The sequence below is a fragment of the Canis lupus genome, chromosome 1, assembly GCF_011100685.1.
Source record: "Canis lupus familiaris isolate Mischka breed German Shepherd chromosome 1, alternate assembly UU_Cfam_GSD_1.0, whole genome shotgun sequence".
Lineage (NCBI taxonomy): Eukaryota > Metazoa > Chordata > Mammalia > Carnivora > Canidae > Canis > Canis lupus.
Genome location: NC_049222.1, coordinates 99,711,738 through 99,736,262, shown reverse-complemented (window position 1 = coordinate 99,736,262; position 24,525 = coordinate 99,711,738). Strand labels below are relative to the sequence as shown.

General features: G+C 37.5%; 1 protein-coding gene across 3 annotated transcripts in view; it reads left to right on the top strand.

Annotated features, from left to right (window-relative positions):
• The window catches only part of CENPP (centromere protein P), a 218,820-nt gene that overhangs the window by 5,015 nt on the left and 189,280 nt on the right, over nucleotides 1-24,525 (top strand). For 2 of the 3 annotated variants that reach the window (XM_038527411.1, XM_038527412.1), the window contains exons 2-3: nucleotides 10,168-10,349; nucleotides 12,698-12,786. In XM_038527411.1, the coding sequence (XP_038383339.1) occupies nucleotides 10,168-10,349; nucleotides 12,698-12,786 (271 nt within the window). Of the gene's footprint in view, nucleotides 1-5,620; nucleotides 5,731-10,167; nucleotides 10,350-12,697; nucleotides 12,787-24,525 lie in introns of those variants that run through there. The other variant, XM_038527413.1, reaches the window with a different exon arrangement.

Genomic DNA, 24,525 nt, shown 5'->3' with positions numbered 1-24,525 from the left:
TCTTCAAGTATTTTCTCATTTCCCTTGTGGTTTCATCTTGAGTCTTTTGATTGTTTAAAAGTATGTTAACTTCCACAATTTTGTGAATTTTTCAGTTTCCCTTCTGTTATTGATAATCTATCCTTATACCATTGTGGTTGGAGAAGATACTTTGTATGATAACTATATTTTAAAATACGTAGAGATTTATTTTGCTACCCAGTCCTGGAAAATGTCCCACATGCACTTGAGAAGAATTTATTTGTCTGTTAGATTTGTCTGTTGTGTAGAATGTTCTGTATACATCTATTAGGTCTAATTGGCTTATTGTGTTATTTCACTACTCTCCTTAACTCTCTGTAGTTGTTCTGTACATTATTGTAAGTGGGATATTGAAGTCTCCAATTATTATTTTAGTTTTTATTGAGGTATAGTTGACATATAAGATTATCTTAGTTTCAGGTGTACAATATAATGATTTGATATTTGTACAAATTGCAAAATGATATGACACTAAGTCTGGTTAATGTCCATACACACATAGTTACAAGTTTTTTTTTATATGAAATTTTAAGATTTACTATTTTATCAGCCTTCAGATATCAGTACACTATTAAGTATAGTCATTATGCTGTACAGTACATCCCCAGGCTTTTAAAATTTTATAAATGGAAATTTGTACCCTTTGACCACCTTCACCCATTTTCCCAAACCCCTCATCCTTGCCCCTGGCAACCATCAGTCTACTCTATTTCTATGAGTTCGGGATTTTTAAGATTCCACATATCAGTGGGATCATATGTTTGTCTATCTTGATATGACTTAATTCATTTAACATAATGCCCTCAGGGTCCATCCATGTAGTCACAAATGGAAAGATTTGCTTATGTGGCTGAATATTTCAGTTTTATGATATCCACTACATCTTTGTTCATTTATCTGCTGACAGTTAAGTTCTCAATACTTCTGCAGTGAACATGAGGATGCATATTATCTTACTGAGTTAGTGTTTTAGTTTCATTCAGGTAAGTACCCAGAAGTGGAATTGCTGTCTCACATGGTTAGTTCTATTTTTAATTTTTTGAGGAAACTTCATACTGTTTTCTATATTGGTGACACCACTTTATATTACTATCAACAATGCAAAAAGATTCGCTTGTGTCCACATTCTCACTAACTCTTTATTTCTTGTGTTTATGATAATCCATTTTGACAAGTGTGAGGAGATATACCTCATTGTGGTTTTGATTTGCATTTTTGTCATGATTAGTGATGTTGAAAACCTTTTGTATGTACCTCTTTGCCAGATGTATATCTTCTTTGGAAAAATACCTATTCAGATTCTCTGCCCCGACCGCACCCCCTCTTATTTTTTAGAGAGGGAGAGAATGTATAGTGCATGTGTGAGGGGGGAGTGTAGGGAGGGGCAGGAGGAGATGGAGAAGAGAGACTCTTAAGCAGTGTGGAACTGGACGCCACGTCAATCTCTTCACCCTGAAATCATAACCTGGACCAAAATCAAGAGGCAGACACTTAACTGAGCCACCCAGGCATCCCATCTGTCCATTTTTTTTTTAATGTTTATTTATTTATGATATTCACAGAGAGAGAGGCAGAGACACAGGCAGAGGGAGAAGCAGGCTCCATGCACCGGAAGCCCGATGTGGGATTCGATCCCGGGTCTCCAGGATCGCGCCCAGGGCCAAAGGCAGGCGCCAAACCCCTGCGCCACCCAGGGATCCCCCATCTGTCCATTTTTTAATCAGATTTTTTTTCTTTTACTACTGAGTTATGTGAATTCTTTATATTTTTTGGATATTAACTCCTTGGCAGATAACATGACTTGCAAATATTTTCTCCCATTCCATAGTTAGCCTTTATTTTACTGATTTCCTTTGCTGTAGAGGAATTGTTCAGTTGATGTAGTCCCACATGTTGATTTCTGCTTTTGTTGTATTTTCTTTTGATATGTAATCCAAAAAGTCCGTGCCAAGACAGATACAGAGAGTTTACTGCCATTACTTTCTTTTAGGAGTTTCATAGTTTCTGGTCTTATGTTCAAGTCTTTAGTGCATTTTGAGTTAATTTTTGTATGTAGTGTAAGATAGTGGTCCAGTTTCATTCTTTTGTATTGGCTACCCAGTTTTCCTACTTTTGTTGAAGAAACCATTCTTTTCCTGTTGTGTATTCTTGGCTCCTTTGTTGTAAATTAATTGACTCTATATGAATGCATTTATTTCTGGATTCTTTATTCTGTTCCGTTGATCTTTGTGTCTGTTTTTATGCCAATAATATATGTGTATATATGTATATATTATATATATGTACATATATATAAACACATTTTTTAGTATCACGTTATTTTGACTATAGCTTTGTAATATAGCGTGAGATCAGGAAGTGTGATGCCTCTAGCATTGCTTTTTTTTTTTTTTTTAAGATTTTATTTATTCATTCATGAGAGAGACAGAGAGAGAGAGAGGCAGAGACACACAGGCAGAGGGAGAAGCAGGCTTCATGCAGGGAGCCTGATGTGGGACTTGATCCCAGGACTCCAGGATCATGCCCTGGGCCAAAGGCAGGCGCTAAACCGCTGAGCCACCCAGGGATCCCCTGGCATTTTACTTTGTCAAAATAGTTTGAGCTATTTGGATTCTTTGTACTTCTATAAACACGTTAGAATTGTCTTTTCTATGTCTTTTGAAAAATTCCATTGGCATTTTGATGGGGATTACATTGAACTTGTAGATTGCTTTGGGTAGTATAGACATTTTAGTGATATTACTTATTCCAGTCCATTAATATGGATATCTTTACATTTATTTGTGCCTTCAGTTTCTTTCATCAATGTCTTACAGTTTTCAGGGTACAGATTTTCACTTCTTTGGTTAAATTTATTCCTAGGTATGTTGTTATTCTTGATGCAATTATAAATGGGATTGTTTTCTGAATTTCTCTTTCTGATGGTTATTAGTATATAGAAACACAACAGACTTCTGTGTATTGCTTTTAATAACTTTACTGAATGTGTTTATTCTAACTTTTTTTTTTGGAGATTCTTTCGGGTTTTCTGTATAGAATATCATGTTATCTTCAAATAGTGACAGTTTTACTTTTCCAGTTGGATTTCTTTTATTTTTCTTTCCTGATTGCTCTGACTTCTACTGACTACTACTTCTACTGACTTCAACTTCTATGTTGAACAAAAGTGGCAAGAATGGGCATCCTCGCCTTGATCTTGGAAGAAAAGTTTTCAGCTTTTTGAGTGTGATGTTAACTGTTGCTTTGTCATATATGGCCTTTATTAAGTTAAAGTATACTCCCTCTGTGCCTACTATTGAGAGGTTTTACCATAAATGGATGTTGAATTTTGTCATAATGCTTTTTCAGCATCAATTGAGATGATCGTATGATTATTATCCTTAAGTTTGTTATATATCAGCTTGTTTGTTGTGAATGTTGAACCATCTTTGCATTCCTGGACTAAATTCCACTTGATCAGGGACACCTGGGTGGCTCAGCTGTCGAGCATCTGCCTTTGGCTCAGGGCATAATCCTGGGGTCCTGGAATCGAGTCCTACATTGGACTCCCTACAGGGAGCCTGCTTCTCTCTCTGCCTATGTCGCTGCCTCTCTCTTTGTGTCTCTCATGAATAAATAAATTTTTTAATAAATAAATTTCATTTGATCATGGTGTGTGATCCTTTTAACGTTGAACTCAGTTTGCTAATATTTTGTTGGGCATTTTTGCGTCTGTGCTCATCAGGGATACTGGCTTGTAATTTTCTTACAGTTTTCATGTCTGGTTTTGATATGAGGGTAATCCTATCCTCGTAAGATGAGTTTGTAAGCGTTTGTTCCTCTTCTGTTATTTGAAAGAGTTTGGGAAGGGTCAGTGTTAATTTTCTTAAAAATTATTGGTTGAATTCCCCAGTGAAGCTGTCGAGTTTTAGACCTTACTTTGTAGGTAGAGTTTGATTACTAACTAAATGTTCTGTTAATTGGTCTATTTACTTTTTTTTTGTTTTTTTTCTTTAAAGATTTTATTTACTTATTTGAGAGAGCGAGAACTCTAGTGAGCAAGAGAGTGAGCATGAGCAGGGGTGCGAGGCAGAGGCAGGGGGAGAGGGAGAGGGAGAAGCAGACTCCCTGGACCTTGACTTAGGGCTTGATACCAGGACCCTCAGATCACAACCCAAATTGAAGGCAGACACTTAACTGAGCCACCCAGACACCTCTATGTGCATTTTCTGTTCTCTATGATTTGGTCTTGGGAGTTGTATGTTCCGGGGAATTTTCTTCTGGGTTGGCCAATATGTTGGTGTATTATTTTTTTATAGTGTTACTATCTTTGGTATTTCTGTAGTGTCAGTTGTAACATCTCCTTTAATTTATGATTTTATTTGCATTCTCTCTTAGTAATTCTAGATAATTTTTTATGTATTTTTTCAAAAATCAAGCTTTCAACCTTTTTTTTTTTTTTTTTTTTGAGTCTGTTTGTCACCATTCCATTCTGCCTCCCCCTCCACCTCTCTGGCCAGCAGCCTGGATCTTTGTTATATCATTCCTTCTAACTTTGGGCTTCATTCATCTACTTTGTCTAGTTTCTTGAGGTATAAAATCAGGTTGTTTATTTGAGATTCTTGTTTCTTAATTAAGGTAGGTGTTTACTGCTATGAACTTTCCTCTTAGGACTGTTTTTGCTGCAGCCCATGAGTTTTTTTATGCTGTATTTTCATTTCTCTCAAGGTTTTTTGGACTTCACTTTTGATTTTTTTTCTTTGACCCATTGGTTGCTCAGTGTAGTATATTGTTTAATCCCCATGTATTTGTGAATTGTCCAGTGTTCTGCTTGTGATTTCTAGGTTCAAGCATTGTGTTTGAAAAAGTTGGTTGATATGATCTCAGTCTTAAATTAGTTAAGTCATGTTTTATGTTTAACATATGACCTCTCTTGGAGAATGTTCCATTTCTGCTTGAAAAGAACTAGGTGGAGGGCAGCCTGGGTGACTCAGCGGTTTAGCACCGCCTTCAGCCCAGGCTGTGATCCTGGAGACTTGGGATCAAGTCCCATGTCGGGCTCCTTGCATGGAGCCTGCTTCTCCCTCTGCCTGTGTCCCTGCCCCTCTCTCTCTCTCTCTCTCTCTCTCTCTCTGTGTGTCTCTCATGAATAAATAAATAAAATCCTAAAAAAAAAAAAGAAGGAACTAGGTGGAATGTTCTGTATATTTTGTATTTATGGCTATATGTTAATTTGAATATTTTAATTTGATAACTTCAAATGCATTGTAAAGCTCTGTTTTTACTCTTCTATCGCACATTTCATGTTTTTGATATTTATTTTATTATTTTTAAGATTTAAAAATCTTAAAGGAATTCCCTTTAACATTTCTTGTAAGGCCAGTCTGGTGGTGAATTCCTTTAACTTGTCTAAAAAAAGCTCTCTTTTAGTTCTGAAAGACAACTTGGCCAGAATGAGTATTGTTAATTGGTATTTTTTCACTCTCATTATTTTATATATATCATACCACTTTCTTCTAGCCTACAATGTTTTTGCTGAAGTCTGCTTATAGTCTTATGGGGTTCCCTAGTACGAAACAAGTTTTCTTTCTTTTGCTGCTTTGAAGATTCTGTCCTTTAACATCTGATACTTTGTAAAATGTCTTGGTATGGGTTTTTGGGTTCATCTAATTTGGTTTACTTAGGCTTACTAGATCTGGATCCCTCTTTCTTTCTCCAGAGAAAAGAAAGGTAAATTTTCAGTTCTTCAAATAAATTTTCTGCCTCTTTCTCTCTCCTTCTTCTAGGACCCCTAAACTCAAATGTTCGTTTGTTTTTTGTGCATAACCCCACTAAGCTACCTTCTTTTTGTTTTATTCTTTTTACTTTTTTGCTGCTCTATTTGGATGATATCCACAGCTCTGTCTTCAAGTTTACTGATACTTCTTTATCTAGTCTGATGTTAAACTTCTCTGTTGAATAATGTAGTACATTTATTGTAGTCAAGCTGCTCTGCAACTTCTATTTAGTATCTTATGCTTTCTCCCTCTTGTTGAAATTCTCACTGTTTGACCAATCTCCGTTTCATTTAGATCTGTTTCTGAGATTTTGTCTTATTTTTTCATTTTGAACATATTTTTCTGTTTCATTTTCTATGACTGCTGGTTTCTTTGCCCTAGATAAAAGAGCCATATTTTTGCAGTTTTTGTAGGTGTGGCTTCATGTAATAGATGAGCTTTTTTTTCAGTCCTGCTCTTGGTCTTGGTTGTCTCTCAAACCTTTGTGATTGTCTTAGCAGTCTATTCTATTCTTAGTGATTATCAAGAACTCAAGGTATGACAAGATTTGTCAGTGTCTGAAAGTGGGGACAGTCAGCTGCCAGATTCAGGCTGATTTGAACCAGACTTTCAGGCAGCAACTTTTAAAGTATGTGAATATGCCTCTTTCAGAGGAAGGACAAGGAACTGGGTGGGTGTTTCTATGTACTGAGTATTAATGATATGATAGCCAGGCAAGAAATGTTTGTTTACTACTTCCTTGGTCACCATAACAAATGCAATAGTAGTGAAAAAGTTTGAGATACTGTGATAATTACCAAAATGTGATACAGAGACACAAAATGTGCAAATACTGTTGGAAAAGATGGGACCATTAAACTTGTTCAACACGGGGTTGCCACAAATCTTTAGTAAAAAAATGTAATATTTGGGAAGCACAACAAAGCAAAGCACAGTTGGATGAGGTATACATACGATTGTTGCTTCACAGTTTTTTGTTTGTTTTTTGCACTTTGATTATATAGGCCCACTGTCTTCTGTCATCCAAAATTTCTTTTTTTTTAATTTAATATTTTATTTATTTGAGGGGGAGAGAGCACAAGCAGAGGGAGAATGAGAGGAAGAGGCAGACTCCCTGCTGAGCAGAGAACCTGATGCAGGACTTGATCCCAAGACCTAAGATCATGACCTGAGCCAAAGGCAGATGCTTCACTGACTTGAGCCCCCTAGGAACCCCTGATCCAAAATTTCTGAGAGGAGGTCTCCTATGTTATTGAGGAACCATTGTATGTGATGGTTTGCTTTTTTCTTGATGCTTTCAAGGTTTGTCTTTATGCGTGGCTTTTGAAAATTTGACTACATCTGGTGTGAGTCTCTTTGAGTTCATTCTGGAGTTTGTTGAATGTCTTGTATTTTCATATTAATGTCATTCATAAAATTTGGGAAGTTTTCAATCATTATTTCTTCTGTTGGTCTAACTCTTTCTGTCTTCTGGGGACTCCTATGTTGCGTATGTTGGTTCTTTTGTTGGTGTCCCATACAATCCTTTATTTATTTATTTTTTTTAAATTTTTATTTATTTATGATAGTCACACAGAGAGAGAGAGAGAGAGAGGCAGAGACACAGGCAGAGGGAGAAGCAGGCTCCATGCACCGGGAGCCCGACGTGGGACTCGATCCCGGGTCTCCAGGATCGCGCCCTGGGCCAAAGGCAGGCGATAAACCGCTGCACCACCCAGGGATCCCCAATCCTTTATACTTTGTTCCTCTCTTCAGTCTTTTTTCTTTCTGGACCTCAGCCTCAATAATGTCTGTTGTCTTATCTTCAGAATCACTGATTCCTCTGCCTGCTTACATGTGCCTTTGAATCACTCTAGTGAATTTTTCATTTTAGTTATTGTGCCTTTCGGCTCCAGAATTCCTTTTTGGTTTCTTTTTAGGATTTTAAAAATCTCTTTATTGAACTTTCCATTTGGTTCACACATCATTTTCTTAATTTTCTTCATATCCTCTATCTTTGAGTATTTTCAGGACTGTTGTCTTAAAGTCGTTGTATAATATATCTGCCATTAAGTCTTTCTCAGGGACAAATCTTGTTAAAGTTTTTTTTTTGAAGGTCATACTTTGTTTCTTTGGATGCCTTGTAATTTTGTTGTTGTTGAGCACTGGACATTTTAATCTAATAAGGTGGTGACTTTGGAAATCTGATTTCCCACCCCATCCCTATGGCTTGCTGTTTTAGTGGTTTTTGTTTGCTTGCTTGTTTAGCTTTGTTAATTTTTAGGCTGTGTGCTGAAGATAAGCCTGAGGTGCAAACTTAATTGTCTTCTTAGGTCTTTTCTGAGCCTTTCCTTGGGCATGTGTAGTCACTTTCAAGTTTTCCTTATATATTAGTCAATTTTGAATGTCTTAATCTTTAATGTGTGACTTAAATGGGGAAAAGCCAACAATAAGGGGGGGAGAAAACAGCAGTGGTTCTTTAACTCTCCTGGATCTCACCTTAGATGGAGTGGAGTAACAAAGGGAAAAGCAGCAGCATCAAGGCTATCTCTTTGTACCTTTCTGGTCAGAAGCGGCAATCAGCACAGATACCCAGTATTTGGTGGACAGAGTCTGTTTTTGCCTCTTGCTTTTCTAAAGCATGTGCACCCTGCTTCAGGAACATGTACACAGCTTTGCGCCTGTTGTTGGAGTGAGGGATACATAGCTACTACTGTGCTAAGAGCTGAAATTGCCCAAAAGTCACTGCAGTTAACTTCAAGCCTTCCCCTGGAAGTTGTAGGCCTTCAGCAGACTCCACAGGTTTACAAATTTGATCATACAGATTTTGTCAGTGTAATTATTGTTTAGGTGAGGTAGCGGATTCCTGGTGCTCCCTTCTCCACCAGCTTCCCAGAATCCTAGATCATTGATTTTTAAAATCAGGTCTTTTGTAGATCTCTTTTAACAGAGAAAATTTCCTTGTGGAACTCTTAATTTTGACCAAGAAAAATTATGCTAAGTTGAAATTAACAAATGATAAAACTGGGATGCCTGGGTGGCTCAGCGGTTGAGCGTCTGCCTTGAGCTCAGGGCATGATCCCAGGATCTGGGATCGAGTCCCACATCGGGCTCCCTGCGAGGAGCCTGCTTCTCCTTCTGCCTCTCTCTCCTGTCTCTCTGTGTCTCTCATGAATAAATAAAGTAAATCTTTAAAAAAATGATAAAACTACAAAGCCAATAATGCATGTAACTCCAAATCATTGAAACTCATGACATTAATTGAAGTGCAGTAATGATATTTTGCTCAGAGTAAATCACTGCTATGAGAATATGCAGTTTGTCTATTTTTGGTGTATGGTAAAATATATATAACATAAAACTTATTGTTCTAGCCTTTTTAAAGTATGCAATTCAGTTGCACTAATAAGTTCTTTCACATTGTCATGCATCCAACACCACTGTCCATCTCTAGAACTTTTTCATCATCCCAAAGTGAAACTCTGTATTTAAACAATAACTCCCCATTCTTTCCTTTCTCAGCCATATTCTTTTTTATGGATTCTATGTATCTATCTTTCAATGTGATACTTTAATTCTTTTATCAGTTTGCTCTGTCAGAAATACCTTGAAGTTTTTTTCATTTATAGTTTTCTGTGATACTTGGTATTTACTTGGCAGGAATTTATCATTTGTACATGAAGACTGCTTCTTGGTTTCATTTATTTTCTCAGCTTGAAGTAATTTTTTTTAAAAGGATTTTATTTATTTAGAGAGCACACATGCAAGTGTAGGGAGGGGCAGAGGAAGAAGGAGAGAGAGAATCCTAAGCAGACTCCTTGCTTATTAGCAAGGAGCCTGATGTGGGGCTCAATCACCTGACCCTGAGATCTTGACCTGAGCGAAAATCAAGAGGCGGATGCTTAACTGAGCCACCCAGGCATCTCTTAAAGTAATTTTTATTTTTATTTTTATTTTTATTTTTATTTTTTTAAAGATTTTATTTATTCATGAGAGACACAGAGAGAGAGAGAGAAGCAGAGACACAGGCAGAGGGAGAAGCAGGCTCAATGCAGGGAGTCCGACGTGGGACTCGATCCTGGGACTCCAGGATCATGCCCTGGGCTGAAGGCAGGTGCTAAACTGCTGCCCCCAGTGCCACCGAGGCTGCCCCAGAGTACTCTTGATATACTTTATTTTACAGTTGTTTGTAATAGGTAGAAATATAGTGATATAATTAAGTTAGCTTTGTGTTAATTTGAGATTAAAGATTACACTGTTAATAGCTACTTTGGTTTTGAGAAAAATGAGATAGTTTTTGTGGGAAGAGAGTAAGAAAATGGAAATGGTTTAAGAAATTTGTAGTTATTAGGTAAAGTATTTGTTAGTGGTTTCTTCATTGGAGTAATTATTTACTCTATTTGCTTTTTAGAAAATCACTTCGAGAAATATATCCATCAGATTCTGAAGGATGGGCCTCTTCGAAAGATCTGCAAAGTCATCTTGAACATTTAGAATCAGAACTTCTTTTTCTAAGCACACTTACTGGTATCAATATAAGAAATTACTCTATGAAGACAGAGGACTTAACAAGCACTGAGAAGACAGAAAAGAGTAAGCATTAATTTTAATTTAGAAGTGATATTAAAGCTTACGTTATGCATAGGAAACTGGTTGTCATGACATTAAATCAGAATTCTGCAAGGTAAGGTTACCTGGGGGGCTCAGTCAGTGTCCGACTCTTTATTTTGCCCCAGGTGGTTATGATCTCAGGGTAGTGGGATTATTCCCTGTGTTGGGCCCTGTGCTCTGTGGGGAGTCTGCTTGGGATTCTCTCTCCCCCTCTCCCCCATGGGTTCTCTCTCTTAAAAATGAATATATCTTAAAAAATAAAATTCTTTAAGGTAACTATTTGTGTGGTTGTGGTAAACTTGTTTTGTCAAGTATCTTTTTAACATTATGGTGTGCATTATACTGTTCTAAAGCTGTCTGAGGAAGATACTAAGAAAGACACAGGCTTTGTCATTGTGTCTTAATAGTCAAGTAATAGAAATAATTACTGGAAATTGAAAGAAGAACAGCACCATTAATTTGTAAATCTTAGGAGTTCACCACTGATAATGAGAGCTGCCTCATCTATTGTGCTCTTAGTCTCATTGACTAAGTTTTATTGCCAAGGATCTGTGATGCACTAACTCATAAAGGGAAGCTAATTCAGCTGTGCATTGGAATTTGGGAGCTTTGGACAAGAGTATCATCTTTTAAAGAAGGTATCACTTTTGGGGGGGCCTGGGTGACTCAGTTGTTTAAGCATCTGCTTCCGACCTCAGGTTATGATCCTGGGGTCCTGGGATTGAGCCCCATATCAGGCTCCCTGCCCAGCGAGAAGTCTGCTTCTCCATCTCCCTCAGCCTCCGTCCTCCTACCCTGGCTTGTACTCTCTCTCTTTCTAATAAATAAAATGTTAAGAGAAAAAAATAAAGGAGTCACTTTTGGAATTGCTTCCTGATTTTTCCACTGATATAACCCCCATGACAGGGATCATGAGTTGATCCTCCAAGGGTCTTGGGTAGCTCATCTCAGTGGAAGTCTGAAATATATACAGAAATGGGTGACAGAATTTAGGCACTTGAGATACTTGAAAGGAAGAGATGGAATACAGAGAGGATGGGAGAGTGAGGTTAGGCCAGGTATAAGTTTATTAGTGTAGAAATCTTAGTTTTCCCACTTTGAGTCTTCCTGAGTTGACCCTCATCTGCAGAGGTACTTCGTGCTGCCTGTTCAGAATGCTTTTGAATGTACTTAATACTGAGCTTCCCCCATTGCTAACTTAGGTTTTAATTTTCATAAGTCTGCTAGCTTAGTTCTTTTCTGTGTGATATCTAGCTCCTCCATTTGATTTTCAGCTTCCGAACTTAACTTACTCTCCTTTTTCTTCTTTATCCTTGCAGAGTTGTGCTCTTCTAAGAATGCCTTTGTTAGCAAAATTAGATGATTTAAAGTCAGACTAGTGGTTATCTCTTGGGGGGTGGGTAGTATATAACCTGGCCAAGGGGATGAGGCAATTTTATGGTGTATTTTTAAATTTCTGTATCTTTTATCTCGGTCGTGGTTACATAGGAAACATCTCAAAAAGTATGGAGTTGTATGCTCAGGAATAGGGCATCTTACGCATTGAAGTATAAATTTTGAAAGGTAAAAGATAAATAGGTGGATTCCATTTAGTGTTTTTAAGTAGAATCAGAGAGTGTTGGAAAAAACCCAATCCAACAGTTATGATTCAAACTTGTGTAGGATTATAGTAGCTTGCTTGCTTCCTTCCTTTGAGAGCTCAAGTGGGGAGAGGGGCAAAGGAAGAGAGAGAATCTTTTTTTTTTTTTTTTTTTGGAGAGGGGAGAGAGAATCTTAAGCAGGCTCCATGCTCAGACGTGGGGCTTGATCTCCCGACCCTAAGATCATGACCTGAGCTGAAATCAGGAGTTGGAAACTCAACTGACTGAGCCACCGAGATACCCCTATACTAGCATGTTTTACTATAATCTTTAGTATAGGGCAGCCCAGTTGGCTCAGCGGTTTAGTGCCGCCTTCAGTCCAGGGCCTGATCCTGGAGACCTGGGATCGAGTCCCACGTCGGGCTCCCTGCATGGAGCCTGCTTCTCCCTCTGCCTGTGTCTCTGCCTCTCTCTCTCTCTCTCTCTCTCTCTCTGTGTCTCTTATGAATTAATAAATAAAAAATCTTAAAAAAATCTTTAGTATAATTGAGAAGTTAGATTAAAAGTAACAAGTTAACTTTGCAGAAGTAAATCAGTTTGGTACATGTTTTCCAGGTATTTGCAATGTAAATACTAATATGCACTCTCATACATATACCCGTATGTATTATACATTTTCACACAAAATTAAATAATAGATATTTGAAGGAAACTTACTTGCAAATAAATTTTTTTTTTTCTGATCAATAGGTATAAAGAAAGTTCTGCAGAAACACAGATTATCAGGAAATTGCCACATGATTACATTTCAACTTGAATTTGAGATTCTGGAAATCCAGGTAAATGGAGTATATTGTGGTAACAGAGGTTCTGCTGCTGTGATTAGGCAGTTCCCACACCCCAGCCTTAAGCAGTGGCTGAGCTGAGGAGAAGTTCATGGTTCAGGACCTTCTTGTACACTTGTGCAAAGTGATACCATTTTAACAGTATAACTGCTCTGGCAATTGCATATGAAAGAGTCTTGTTGATGTTCTATGTGTTTTATTGGAAGGCAGATAGCAAGTTTCTCCTACTCTCTCAGAGCAAGTCCCGATGTCATGGCAATAGTCCTGGATGCCCTCCGTGGTTTATGCCAGCTATCTATTATTTATTAGTTATCTGCTGGTGCTTAGCAAATTTCCCCAAAATTTAATAGCTTAAAACAACAAAATGTTTATCTCACTCATTTTTCTGTGGAGCAGGTGTTTGGGAGCAGCTGAGTTGGGAGTTCCTGTTCAGAGCCTCTCATTTGGAACCACAATCACCTGAAGACTCTTTGGGGCTGTGGCTTAGATTCCAAATTAGTTTGTGGTTATTCTAAGTTATACAGGACTGCTAAGACACAACACAGGAACAAGATACTTGTCTGAGAACATCTGTACTGGCTAAGACTTTGCATAAAATCAGAAAGCAGACAGAATGATAATGTGCAGCGTATGTCCAGAGTTGGGCAGAACAGGGTCAGAAACCTTCAAAATATGGCTCTAAGAATTGTGAGATCCAGACATGATTTCAAGAATTGACTTGGCCCAGGCACAAACTTTGATAGCAGAAAACAGTTCAACCAGTTGGTTTTGTAAACTAGGCCTACTTGGAGTATGTGTAAAAGACACACAGGGACAGGCAGGCAGGCTCTCTTGGCCTCAACTTACTGGATAACCAAAGCAGATGTAGACCAGTTGGCATAACCCAAGTCCTACAGACAAGATGCTTGCTTACATTCATAGTCATGTGCTAGAATTCCTGATCCTTGTCCTCAGCCACAAAAACAGCCCTAAATTTTAAGGTGTCAGCCCCCTCAACTGGCCAAGAGTGCTTACTTTCAGTTATCTGGGCTGTCCCTATCCCTGGTTGCCACCTCTGGCCCTGGCAGACTGAGAAGGGGCTGAGGGATGTCTAGGCCCCTCATCTGATGACGGAGCTCCCAACTTGCTCCCACCTCAGCAGTGTTCTCCCTTTAACACTGCTGAAGTGACTAAGAACATTCATAGTGTACCATTGCCAAAGCTGGTTGAGCAGGATATGACACAGGGCATGGGAGGTAAACATTTCCAGGTTGTCACCAGGCCTTAGGACTATGTCGGGTCACCAAGGTGAAATTACTATTCTGCATTACCTCAAAGATCATCTGTCAAAGACTGAAATAGAATGTGGATGCAAATGGATTGATCTCATTTGGGATAGAGTCTGTGCCAGGACCCCCATGCTTCTCTTTTGGGTTCCCCAGGAACTCCTGGATGTTGTCCCATTGCAAAGGGTTGCGTAGTTATACCAGCTGAATTTTTTCTCTGTGGTGCTAATGAGATCTTAAAGTCAGAATGGTGATATACCACATACTCCCCTGCATTCTAGCCTCCATTAATGACTTGGGCCTACAGTCCATGTCAGGTTGGTGGAATCATAGGCCCAAGGTCCATCTCCATGTCTGAGAAATCTGTACTGACAGTGTAGACATTGCCCGGGAGACTTCTCAGGAGCATCCTAGTAGCCTTGGGGTCCTGTGGACTATATTTGCTATTGGTGTTTATCTTTTACAGTTGTTCCATGGGTTATCTGGAGAGTAGCTAGACTGTTAGCAAAACTAGGCTCATCCTTGGGAAGCTTGTCCATAAGTCCAGCTGAAAAGAGGTTAGTCCTCTGAAATTGAGGTGAACCAGCTGCTCAGTAGAGCTATACATTCCAGAATGGATTATCCCCAAAGATTGACTAGCCTGTTCATTAGTGAGGCTATGGTCTAAGAGATAAAATAGACTGCAGTTTTTAAACTTCATTTTGTTTAAGTTGCATATTTTGCTTACCTTAAGCCTCTGAAGGAAAATATCCGTGGTAGTTTGGTCCCATTATGAGTCAGCTCAAGGATGACATCACAATTTGGGGATATATTTTGTACTACGATGTGCTGCATTGGCATTCTCATCATGAATTGGCACTGGGCAACTTCTATAGTGATCTGGCTTGCCGGTCCTGTGTGGCTACGTGAAGCAATACACACAAGACGGGAGCCTTGTGGGCTTTGCTGCAGTGACCATGTTCCCTGCCTTCTACCGGGCAATGGTGGCACCACTCCATACCTAATGTCGTTATTAATAGTATATTGAGCTTAATATTATGATCTCCTACCACCAAAGCATGATTGAAAATTTTGTGACAATTTAGTAATGGCTTAAAGGTATACTACCATTTCACATGCTAAATAAGAATTAGTTGAGTTGCATACAACAGAAAACTTAAAGGTAGATCAAAGTATTAGAAGTACTAGAGGTTTCTCTGTTGCTTACACAAAATTATAAGCTAAGTTTTCAAGACCTGGTATGGTGACTTTATGAGTTTCAGGCTCTGCCATTACCCATGTGGCTTCCAAATCATGGTGTGATGATCACTTCAGGTGTTGGGGAGGGGGTAGGGCAAACAAGGGCTTATCTTTTCTGTTGAAGGATACTTTCTAGAAGTTGCAACATCCATCATTTCACCTGCATTCTATTGGCCAATAATGTATCAAGGGAGCCTGAAAATTCAGGTTGCATTATACATGGTCTTGAGAACAGTGAAAAATTGGTGCAAGAAAGAAGTATAAGTATTGGGAACTATCAGTAGTTTCTGTCCAATGTGCTTTGCGGTATGCAGGGAAAAAAAAATCTACAAGAGGAACAGTTGATATTCTTTGATAGACAAAGAGTACAGGAACTGGTAAATCTCTAAAATACTGGTAAGTTGTTATTCACATTTCAAAATAATAGGAATCTTTGAACTGCTCAGTTTTACTGAATTTGCTGCAGACTTTCCCTGGCTATATGTTAAAAATACTTGGTGTCTCTCTTTCCAATTTTATGATTTTTCTTGAGAAACAGATTGCTAAGTAAGATGTTGCAAATAGGGCAGCCCGGGTGGCTCAGTGGTTTAGTGCCACTTTCAGCCCAGGGCCTGATCCTGGAGACCTGGGATCGAGTCCCACATCAGGCTCCCTGCATGGAGCCTCCTTCTCCCTCTGCCTTGTGTCTCTGCCTCTCTCTCTCTCCCCCTGTGTCCCGCATGAATAAATAAATGAAATCTTAAAAAAAAAAAAAAAAAGAAAAAGAAAAAGAAAAAGATGTTACAAATAAACAACTCTCGAGTAAGGAAGGTTTTAGGATTAAGTCACATGTGGGACTCCTGGGCTTTTCTGGAGAAGTAGGAATCAAGGGACTATCTATATTTCTTTGTCGCTTGGAATTCAAATGTAATGAGCTGATGAGAATTTTTAAAAACTTAGTACGTAAAGGCAAATCCTCACATATTCTAGGCTTACTTGTGTAAATATGCCTTTAGAGTAGTAGAGTTTCTAGGTCATAGGAGATGTACATGTAAATCCTGGTATTACCAAAATGCCTTCTAAAATGGTTTTACCGTTTTACACATTGGGCAGATTTTTATAGTTGAGACTAATAGGGAAAAAAGTGAAGATACAATCTTCTGTGATCCTAAACATTTTTTTAAAACAGAATTTCCACTAGAGGGAGATGTTTAACCACTAGAAAATTTTATCATTTAGGTTAGTTTTTAATTATCCTGCTTAGAAAATATTGTTTAAATAAAATCACAGTAATACAATGTGAGAACCATAAGTGACCTTATAGACTATTAACCCCAACCCCCTTAGTTTATAGGGAAATACATCAAGGGAGCTTGAATGATTATCCATCTTGTCGCAGCTGTTATTATCAGAGGTCACTGGAATATACAATTCCATTCTCTGGATATACTGTCTGGTGTGAGAACATCAGAATTAACATGTGTCAGTGTTTAAATTCCATGCAGTATAATAAATTAGTTCAATGTCAGTTTGTAGGGAAAATGGCTAAGAATGTTTTTATAACTACTCTTCCTGAAACCCAGTAAAACAGAATGATTCCAAAGTAGAGAATTTTTTTTTTTAAGATTTTATTTATTCATGAGAGACACATACACACACACACACACACACAGAGAGAGAGAGAGAGAGAGAGAGAGAGAGAGAGGCGCGAGACATAGGCAGAGGGAGAAAGCAGGCTCCATGCAGGAAGCCTGATGTGGGACTTGACTTGGGTCTCCAGGATCAGGCTGTGGGCTGAAGGCGGCACTATACTGCTGAGCCACCCAGGCTGCCTGAGAAATTTTTAATTAATATCTGGTCTTGGCACATCCTCAACTACCAGAACTATTAAAAATAGAGATTCTTGCGTGGCTCAGTTGTTTGAGCATCCAGCTCTTCATTTGAGCTCAGATCATGATCTCATAGTTCTGGGATTGGGCCCTGCATTAGGTTCCATGCTCAGCATTGAGTCTACTAGTCCCTCTCCCTCTGCTGTTGCCCACTGCAAGCTCTCTCTCTCTCCCTCTCAAAAAAAAAAAATCATAAATAAATAAAATAGGCTCCTTGAATACTGATAAAAATTTGAGAGACAATCAAGAGCTAGGGCAATATTGAACGATAAGTTTCATTTTCTGTGTAAGGCCAACCATACAAGACTGGGAGAAGCAGTTGTTTCATGTGATGCATAGAAACCAATGTAGAAAGTCAAGGAAAGGGGAACCTGGGTGGCTCAGTCAATTAAGCATCTGCCTTCAGCTCAGGTCTAGGTCTCAGGGCCTTGGGATTGAGCCCCATGTCGGGCTCCCTGCTCAGTGGGGAGTGTGCTTCTGTCTCCCTCTGCCCCTCCCCACTGCTCATTCTTTCTCTCTTTCTCAGATTAAAAAAAAAAAAATGAAGAAACAAAGGAATTATATTCCAAACTAAGAAAAAGATAAAACTTTAGAAAAAACCTTGATCAAATGGAGATAATAATTTACAGAAAGGAGATTAAAGTAACAATCAGAATGATGCTCACTGCACTTGGGAGAAGAATGGGTGAACACAGTGAGAACTTCAAAGAGGGGAGAAAAAAAGCATTCAAAACAGAAATGACAATTGAATATAATAACTGCATTGAAAAATACAGTAGAGGGGTTCAACATCAGACTAAATTAAATAGATGAAAGGATCAGTGAACTTGAATACAGGGCAGAGGAACAGACCCAATCAGAGAAGCAAAAAGAAATAAGAAATAAAGGAAAGATAGCTTAAGGGTCTTATGGGACAAGATCAAGTGAACTGACATTGGCATTATAGGAATCTCAGAAGAAAGAAAAAGGGGCAGAAAATTTATGTGAAGAAATAATCAGCAGAAACTTCTCTAACTTTGAGAGAGAAACAGACCTCCAGACCCAGGAATCCCAAAAAGTTCCAAAGAAGATGAACTTAAAAAAGACCAAGGCACATTATTATTAAAATGTCAAAAGTTAAAAAAGGAGGGCATCTTAAAGCAACAAGAGAAAAGCAGTTTGTTAATAACAAGGAAACCCCCTCATTAGACTTTTAGCAGATTTTTCAGTGGAAATGTTTCAGGCCAGGAGGGAGTATCACAGTTTATTCAAAGTTCTGAAAAAGAAAAATTCCCAATCAGGAATACTTTCCCTTACAAAGTCATTCAGATTGAAGGAGAGAGAAAAGTTTTCCTGATAGACAAAACCTAGAGTTGACCACTGACCTTAATAAGAAATGTTAAAGGGACTACTTCATTAAGCTGAAAAGAAAGGGTCCTTATTAGTGCATGGAAACATGAAAGTATGAATCTCCTGGTAAAGGCAAATCTATAGTAAAAGTAGTGAGTTAATCACTTAACATATGTAGTGTGAAAGTTAAAAAAAAAAAAAAGATGGAAATATAATTAGTTAAGGGATACTCATGATAAAAAGATGTAAACTTATTTGGATAAGTAAAAATGTAGAGCTTTATTATGTGTTCAAACTTAAGTTGTTATCAACTTAGACTTATAAATACAAGTTATATGTAAGTAACCACAAACCATTAACCTGTAGTAGATATCCAAAAGATAATGGGAAAATGATCTAAGTGTGCCACTAAAGAAAGTCAAACCACAAGATAAGAGAGAAAGAGAAGAAGAAAGGAACTGAGAAACTGTAAAACAGCCAGAAAATAACAAAATGACGGTAAGTACTTACCTATTAATTACTTTAAATGTAGAGTGACTAAATTCTCTAATCAAAAAATGTAGAGTGGCTATATGAATTAAAAAAAAACAAGACCCATCTATACATTGCCTACAAGAGACTCACTTCAGTCCTAAGGGCAAACATACACTGAAAGTAAAGGGATAGATGGAAAAAGATATTCATGTATATGGAAACCAAAAGAAAGTTGGGATAGCTATACTTACATCAGACAAAATAGCTTTAAGATTCATAAGAAACAAAGAAGAGTGTTATATAACAACAAAGGGGTTAATAAACATGAGGATAAAACATTTGTAAATATTTGTGTACCCAAAATAGGAGCACCTAAATATATGGCAAATATTAACAGACCTAATGTGAGAAATGGACGGCAGTACAGTAATAGTAGCGGACCTTAATACCCCCCTTACATCAATGGGTAGATCATCTAGATAGAAAATCAGTAGGGAAACCTGGGCTTTAAATGACAGGTTAGACCAGATGGACTTAACATACACATACAGAACATTCCATTCACAAACAACAGAATACATTCTTCTCAAGTGCACATGGAACGTTCTCCAGGATAGATTAAATGTTCTGTCACAAAACAAGTCTCGACAGTTTAAGATGATTAGCAAGTATCTTTTCTGACCACAGTTGCAAGAACAAAACTGGAAACTTCACAAATGTGTGGAGATTAAACAGCATGCTATGAAAAAATTTATAGGTTAACTAAGTAAATGAGAAATAATAAAATACCTTGAGACAAGGGGAAATAAAAGTACAACATAGCAAAGTTATAGGATACAGCTAAAGAAATTCTAAGAGGGAAGTTCATAGCTATGAATTTATACTTCAAGAACAAAAATTTTTAGACAACCTACCTTAATACCTCAGTGGCCTAGAAAATAAGAACAAATGGAGCCCAAGTTGGAAGGAAATAATAAAGCTTAAAGCAGAAATAAATGAGTCTAAAAAGGCAGTAGAAAGGACAAATGAAACTAAGAGCAAGTTCTTTGAAAGATAAACAAAAATACGCAAACCTTTGGTTAGACTCACCAAGTAAAAAGAGAACTCCATCAGAAGTGAGAGATGTTAAAGCTGAAACCACAAAAATAGAAAGGAAAATATGAAAATAATACAATGATATGCCAACAAATTGAACAATCTAAAAGAAATGGATCAATTCCCAGAAACCTATAACCCCCAAGACTGAGTTAAGAAGCAATAATCTGAAGAGACTGATTACTGGTAAGATTAAATCAGGAATTGAAAACCTTCCAACAAACAAAAGTTCAAGACCAGAAAGGTTTACTGGTGATTTCTACTAAATATTCAAAGAAAAATTAATATCAAACTTTCTCTAATAAAAGAAAAAAGAGGGAAGGCTCATGAATTCATTTTAGGAGCCCTGCATTACCCTGATACCAAAATCAGACAAGGCCCACAAGAAAATAAAATTACATGCCAATATCTGCAATGAACCTAAATGCAGAAACCCTCAACAAAATATTAACAAACTGAATTCAACAGTATGTTAAAAGGATCATACATCTTGGTTAAGTGGGGTTAATTCCAAGGTGCAAAAATGATTTAATAATTGCAGTAATCAATGTGATATATCACATGAACAAAATGAAGAATAGAAATCACATGATCATCTCAATAGAGACAGAAAAGACATTTTACAAAAATCAAACATCCCTTTTTTATGTAAACTCCCAGGAAATTAGGTATAGAGGGAACATACCACAACATAATAAAGGCATATATTAAAAACCCACATCATAGTCAGTAGTGAAGAGATGAAAGCTTTTCCTCTGAGGTCAGAAACAGGACAGGAATGCTTACCCACGCCACTTTTATTCAATATAGTATTGGAAATCCTAGCCAGAGCAGTTAGGGAAGAAACAGGAGTAAAAGGAATTCACATTGGAAAGGAAGAAGTAAAATTGTCACTATTTGAAGATGACATGGTACTCTCTCTATATATAAATCTCTAAAAAATCCAGCAAGAAATTATTAGAACTAATAAATGAATTCAGTAAAATTATAAGATACAAAATCAATATACAAAAATCTGTTTCTGTACACTAATAATAACCTATGAGGAAGAAAAATTAAAAAACAATTGCATCAAAAAGATTGAAACATCTAGAGATACACATAACCAAGGAGATCAAAGACCTGAAAACTATTAAGACACTGATGAGAGAAATTAAGAAGACACAAATAAGTGGGAAGATAGTCTGTGCTCATGGATTGGGAGAATTAATATTTTTTAAATGTCCATGGTACTGAAAGGAATCTATGAATTCAAGTCCGATCTCTGTCAAAATTCCAGTGGGAGTTTTCGCAAAAATAGAAAACAGAATTCTAAAAATGGGTATGGAACCACAGAAGATCCCTAATAGCCAATGAAATCTTGTGAAAGAACAAACCTGGTAGCATGATGCTTCCTGATTTCAAGTTGTATTACAAAGCTGTAGTAATCAAAACAGTATGGTATTGACATGAAAAGATTAATAGAATTGAGAACCCAGAAGTAAACCCACACTTATGTGGTAAATTAATTTGATAGTCAAAAACATACAGTGGGGAAAGGACTGCTAAATGGTGTTCAGAAACCTGGACAGAGGGATCCCTGGGTGGCGCAGCAGTTTGGCGCCTGCCTTTGGCCCAGGGCACGATCCTGGAGACCCGGGATCGAATCCCACGTCGGGCTCCCGGTGCATGAGCCTGCTTCTCCCTCTGCCTGTGTCTCTGCCCCTCTCTCTCTCTCTGTGTGTGTGTGACTATCAAAAAAAAAAAAAAAAAAAAGAGAAACCTGGTCAGACACATGTAAAAGAGTGAGACTGGAACACTGCCTTAGAACATAGACAAAATTGAACTCAAGATGGGTTAAAGGCTTGAATGTAAGATTGGAAACCATAAATATCCTAGGAGAAAACGTAGGTGGTGAGCTCCTTGACGTACCCTGGTGTGGATTTTTTTGTTTGATACCAAAAGCCAAAACAACAAAAGCAAAAATCAACAAGTAGGACATCAGACCAAAACATTTCCCTACAGCAAAGGAAACCATCAACAGAATGAAAAGTCAGCCTACCGAATGGGAGAAAATATTGCCAATTCATTTGTTGGGGTTGGGGTTCGGGTTGATACCCAAAATCTGTAAAGAACTACTATAACTCGGCATCTGGGTGTCTCAGTGGTTGAGCTTCTCTCTTTGACACAGGGCATGATCCCAGGGTCCTTGGATCGAGGCCCATGTCGGGCTTCCTGCAGGGAACCTGCTTCTCCCTCTGCCTGTTTCTTTGCCTCTCTCTCGGTCTCTCTCTCTCTCAAGAATAAATAAATAAAATCTTAAAAAAAAAAAACCTCACATAACTCAATTACAGAATAACTAGTTTGTTTTAAAAATGAGCAGAGAAAAAGGAAAAAATTAAAAATAAATAAAAATGAGCAGAGAAAAAGAAAAAAAATAAATAAATAAAAATGAGCAGAGGACCTGAATAGACATTTTTCAAAGAAGACCTACTGATGGCCAAACAGATATGTGAAAACATGAAAAAGTCAATGAATAGAAATCAGTACTACAATGAAATATCACCACATACCTATTAGGATGGCTATTATCAAGAAGACAAGAAATAAAAAGTAATGGCCAGGATGGAAAGGGAAGCCTTATGTACTGTTGGTGGGAATGTAAGTTCATGTGGTCAGTATGGAAAAGAGTATGGAGGTTCCTTCAGAGGTTAAAAATAGAACTACCACATGATCCAGCAGTTCCACTTCCAGGTATTTATCTGAAGGAAAAAAAAAAACACTAAAAAAGATATCTGTACTCTCATGCTCATTGCATTATTTACAGTAGCCAAGATATGGAAACAACCCAAGTATCCATACACAGATGAATGAGTAAAGAAAATGTGATACATATATTGGAATATTATTCATTTATTAAAAAAGAATGAGGGGTTCCTTGGTGTCTCAGTTAAGCGTCTACCTTCAGCTCAGGTCATGAATCCAAGATCATGAGATCCAGCCCCATGTTGGGCCCCCTGCTCAGAAGGAAGGCTGCTTCTCCCTTTCCCTTTGCTTGTCCCCTCCCAGCTTATGTGCACATATGTATGCATGTGCGCGCACACACGCTCTCTCAGATTAAAAAAAAAAATCTTGAAAAACAATAAAATCTTGCCGTTTGTGATAACCTAGATGGACTATAAGAGCATTGTGCTAAGTGAAATAAGTTAGGAAAAGACAAATACCATATGATCTCACTTATATGTAGAATCTAAGAAAGCCAAAAACATTAAAAAAATGACAAAGCTCAAAGATAAAGAGATCAGATTCATGGTTGCCAGAGGCCGGGTACTGGGGTTGTGTGCAATGTGGGTGAAGAGACTGAAAAGGTGCAAAATTTTAGCTTTAAATTAGTCATGGGGACCCATGGCAACTGTAGTTAATACTTAATTGCTTATTTCAAAATTGCTAAGTGGTTAAACCTTAAAACATCATTTAACAAAAAATTTGTGGTGTGCCTGGCTGGCTCAGTCAGTGGAGCATGAGACTGTTGGTCTTTGGGTTGTAAATTCAAGCCCCATGTTGGGTGTAGAGATTACTTAAAAATAAAATCTTACAAAAAAAATTGTAAGTATATATTGTGATGAATGTTAATTAGACTTTGGTGAACATTTTGCAATATATACATATACTGAGTCATTATGTTGTATACCTGAAATATGTTCTTTGTCAGTTATACATTAGTAAAAAATAATATAATCCCATATCACAGGCTCTAAGGAAAATGTACCTGATATATTGACATTCAAACCCAAATGAAAAAAAACATTGATGTCTGATGCAGTGTGCTAAATTTATTAGCAGTATATAAATTATGGAAAGTTAATAGGATCTTTTCCTGATGTCTGTACCCACAATTCTTAAGTTTTAGAGAAAAATGAGAACTATAGACTTAAGTTGACTGGCTTCTTTCACTTAAGGTGATTGATGTTTTCAGGGTTTGTTCATGTAGATATCATTACTTCATTCTTTTCATTTTGTGATTGAATAATATTCCATAGTGTGGATATATGACAATTTTGTTACTCATTTATAAGTTGATGGGCATTTGGGCTGTTTTCATCTTTTGGATATTAATGTTGCTGTAATCATTCATGTGTAAGTGTATAAGAAGGCATATATTTTCATTTGGCTGTATATCTAAGAATAGAATAGAATTACTGGGTCAAATGGAATGACCTGATGATGACTAATGATGTTAGGAATTATTTCAGTTGCTGTCTGCCCATTTGTACTTCTTTGAAGATATATCTATTTGAGGTCTTTTGCCCAGTTTTTAATTGGGTTGTCATTTTATTTTGAGTTGTAAGAGTGTCTATGGAATTTGTTTTTGATTAGATATGGTGGTAGATGCACACAGACAGCCAGTCTACCTAAACTGTAGCTGTTCCTAACAGTTTCCACTGTATCTTCAGGCAGCTGAAAAACTAAACAAAGATATCAGT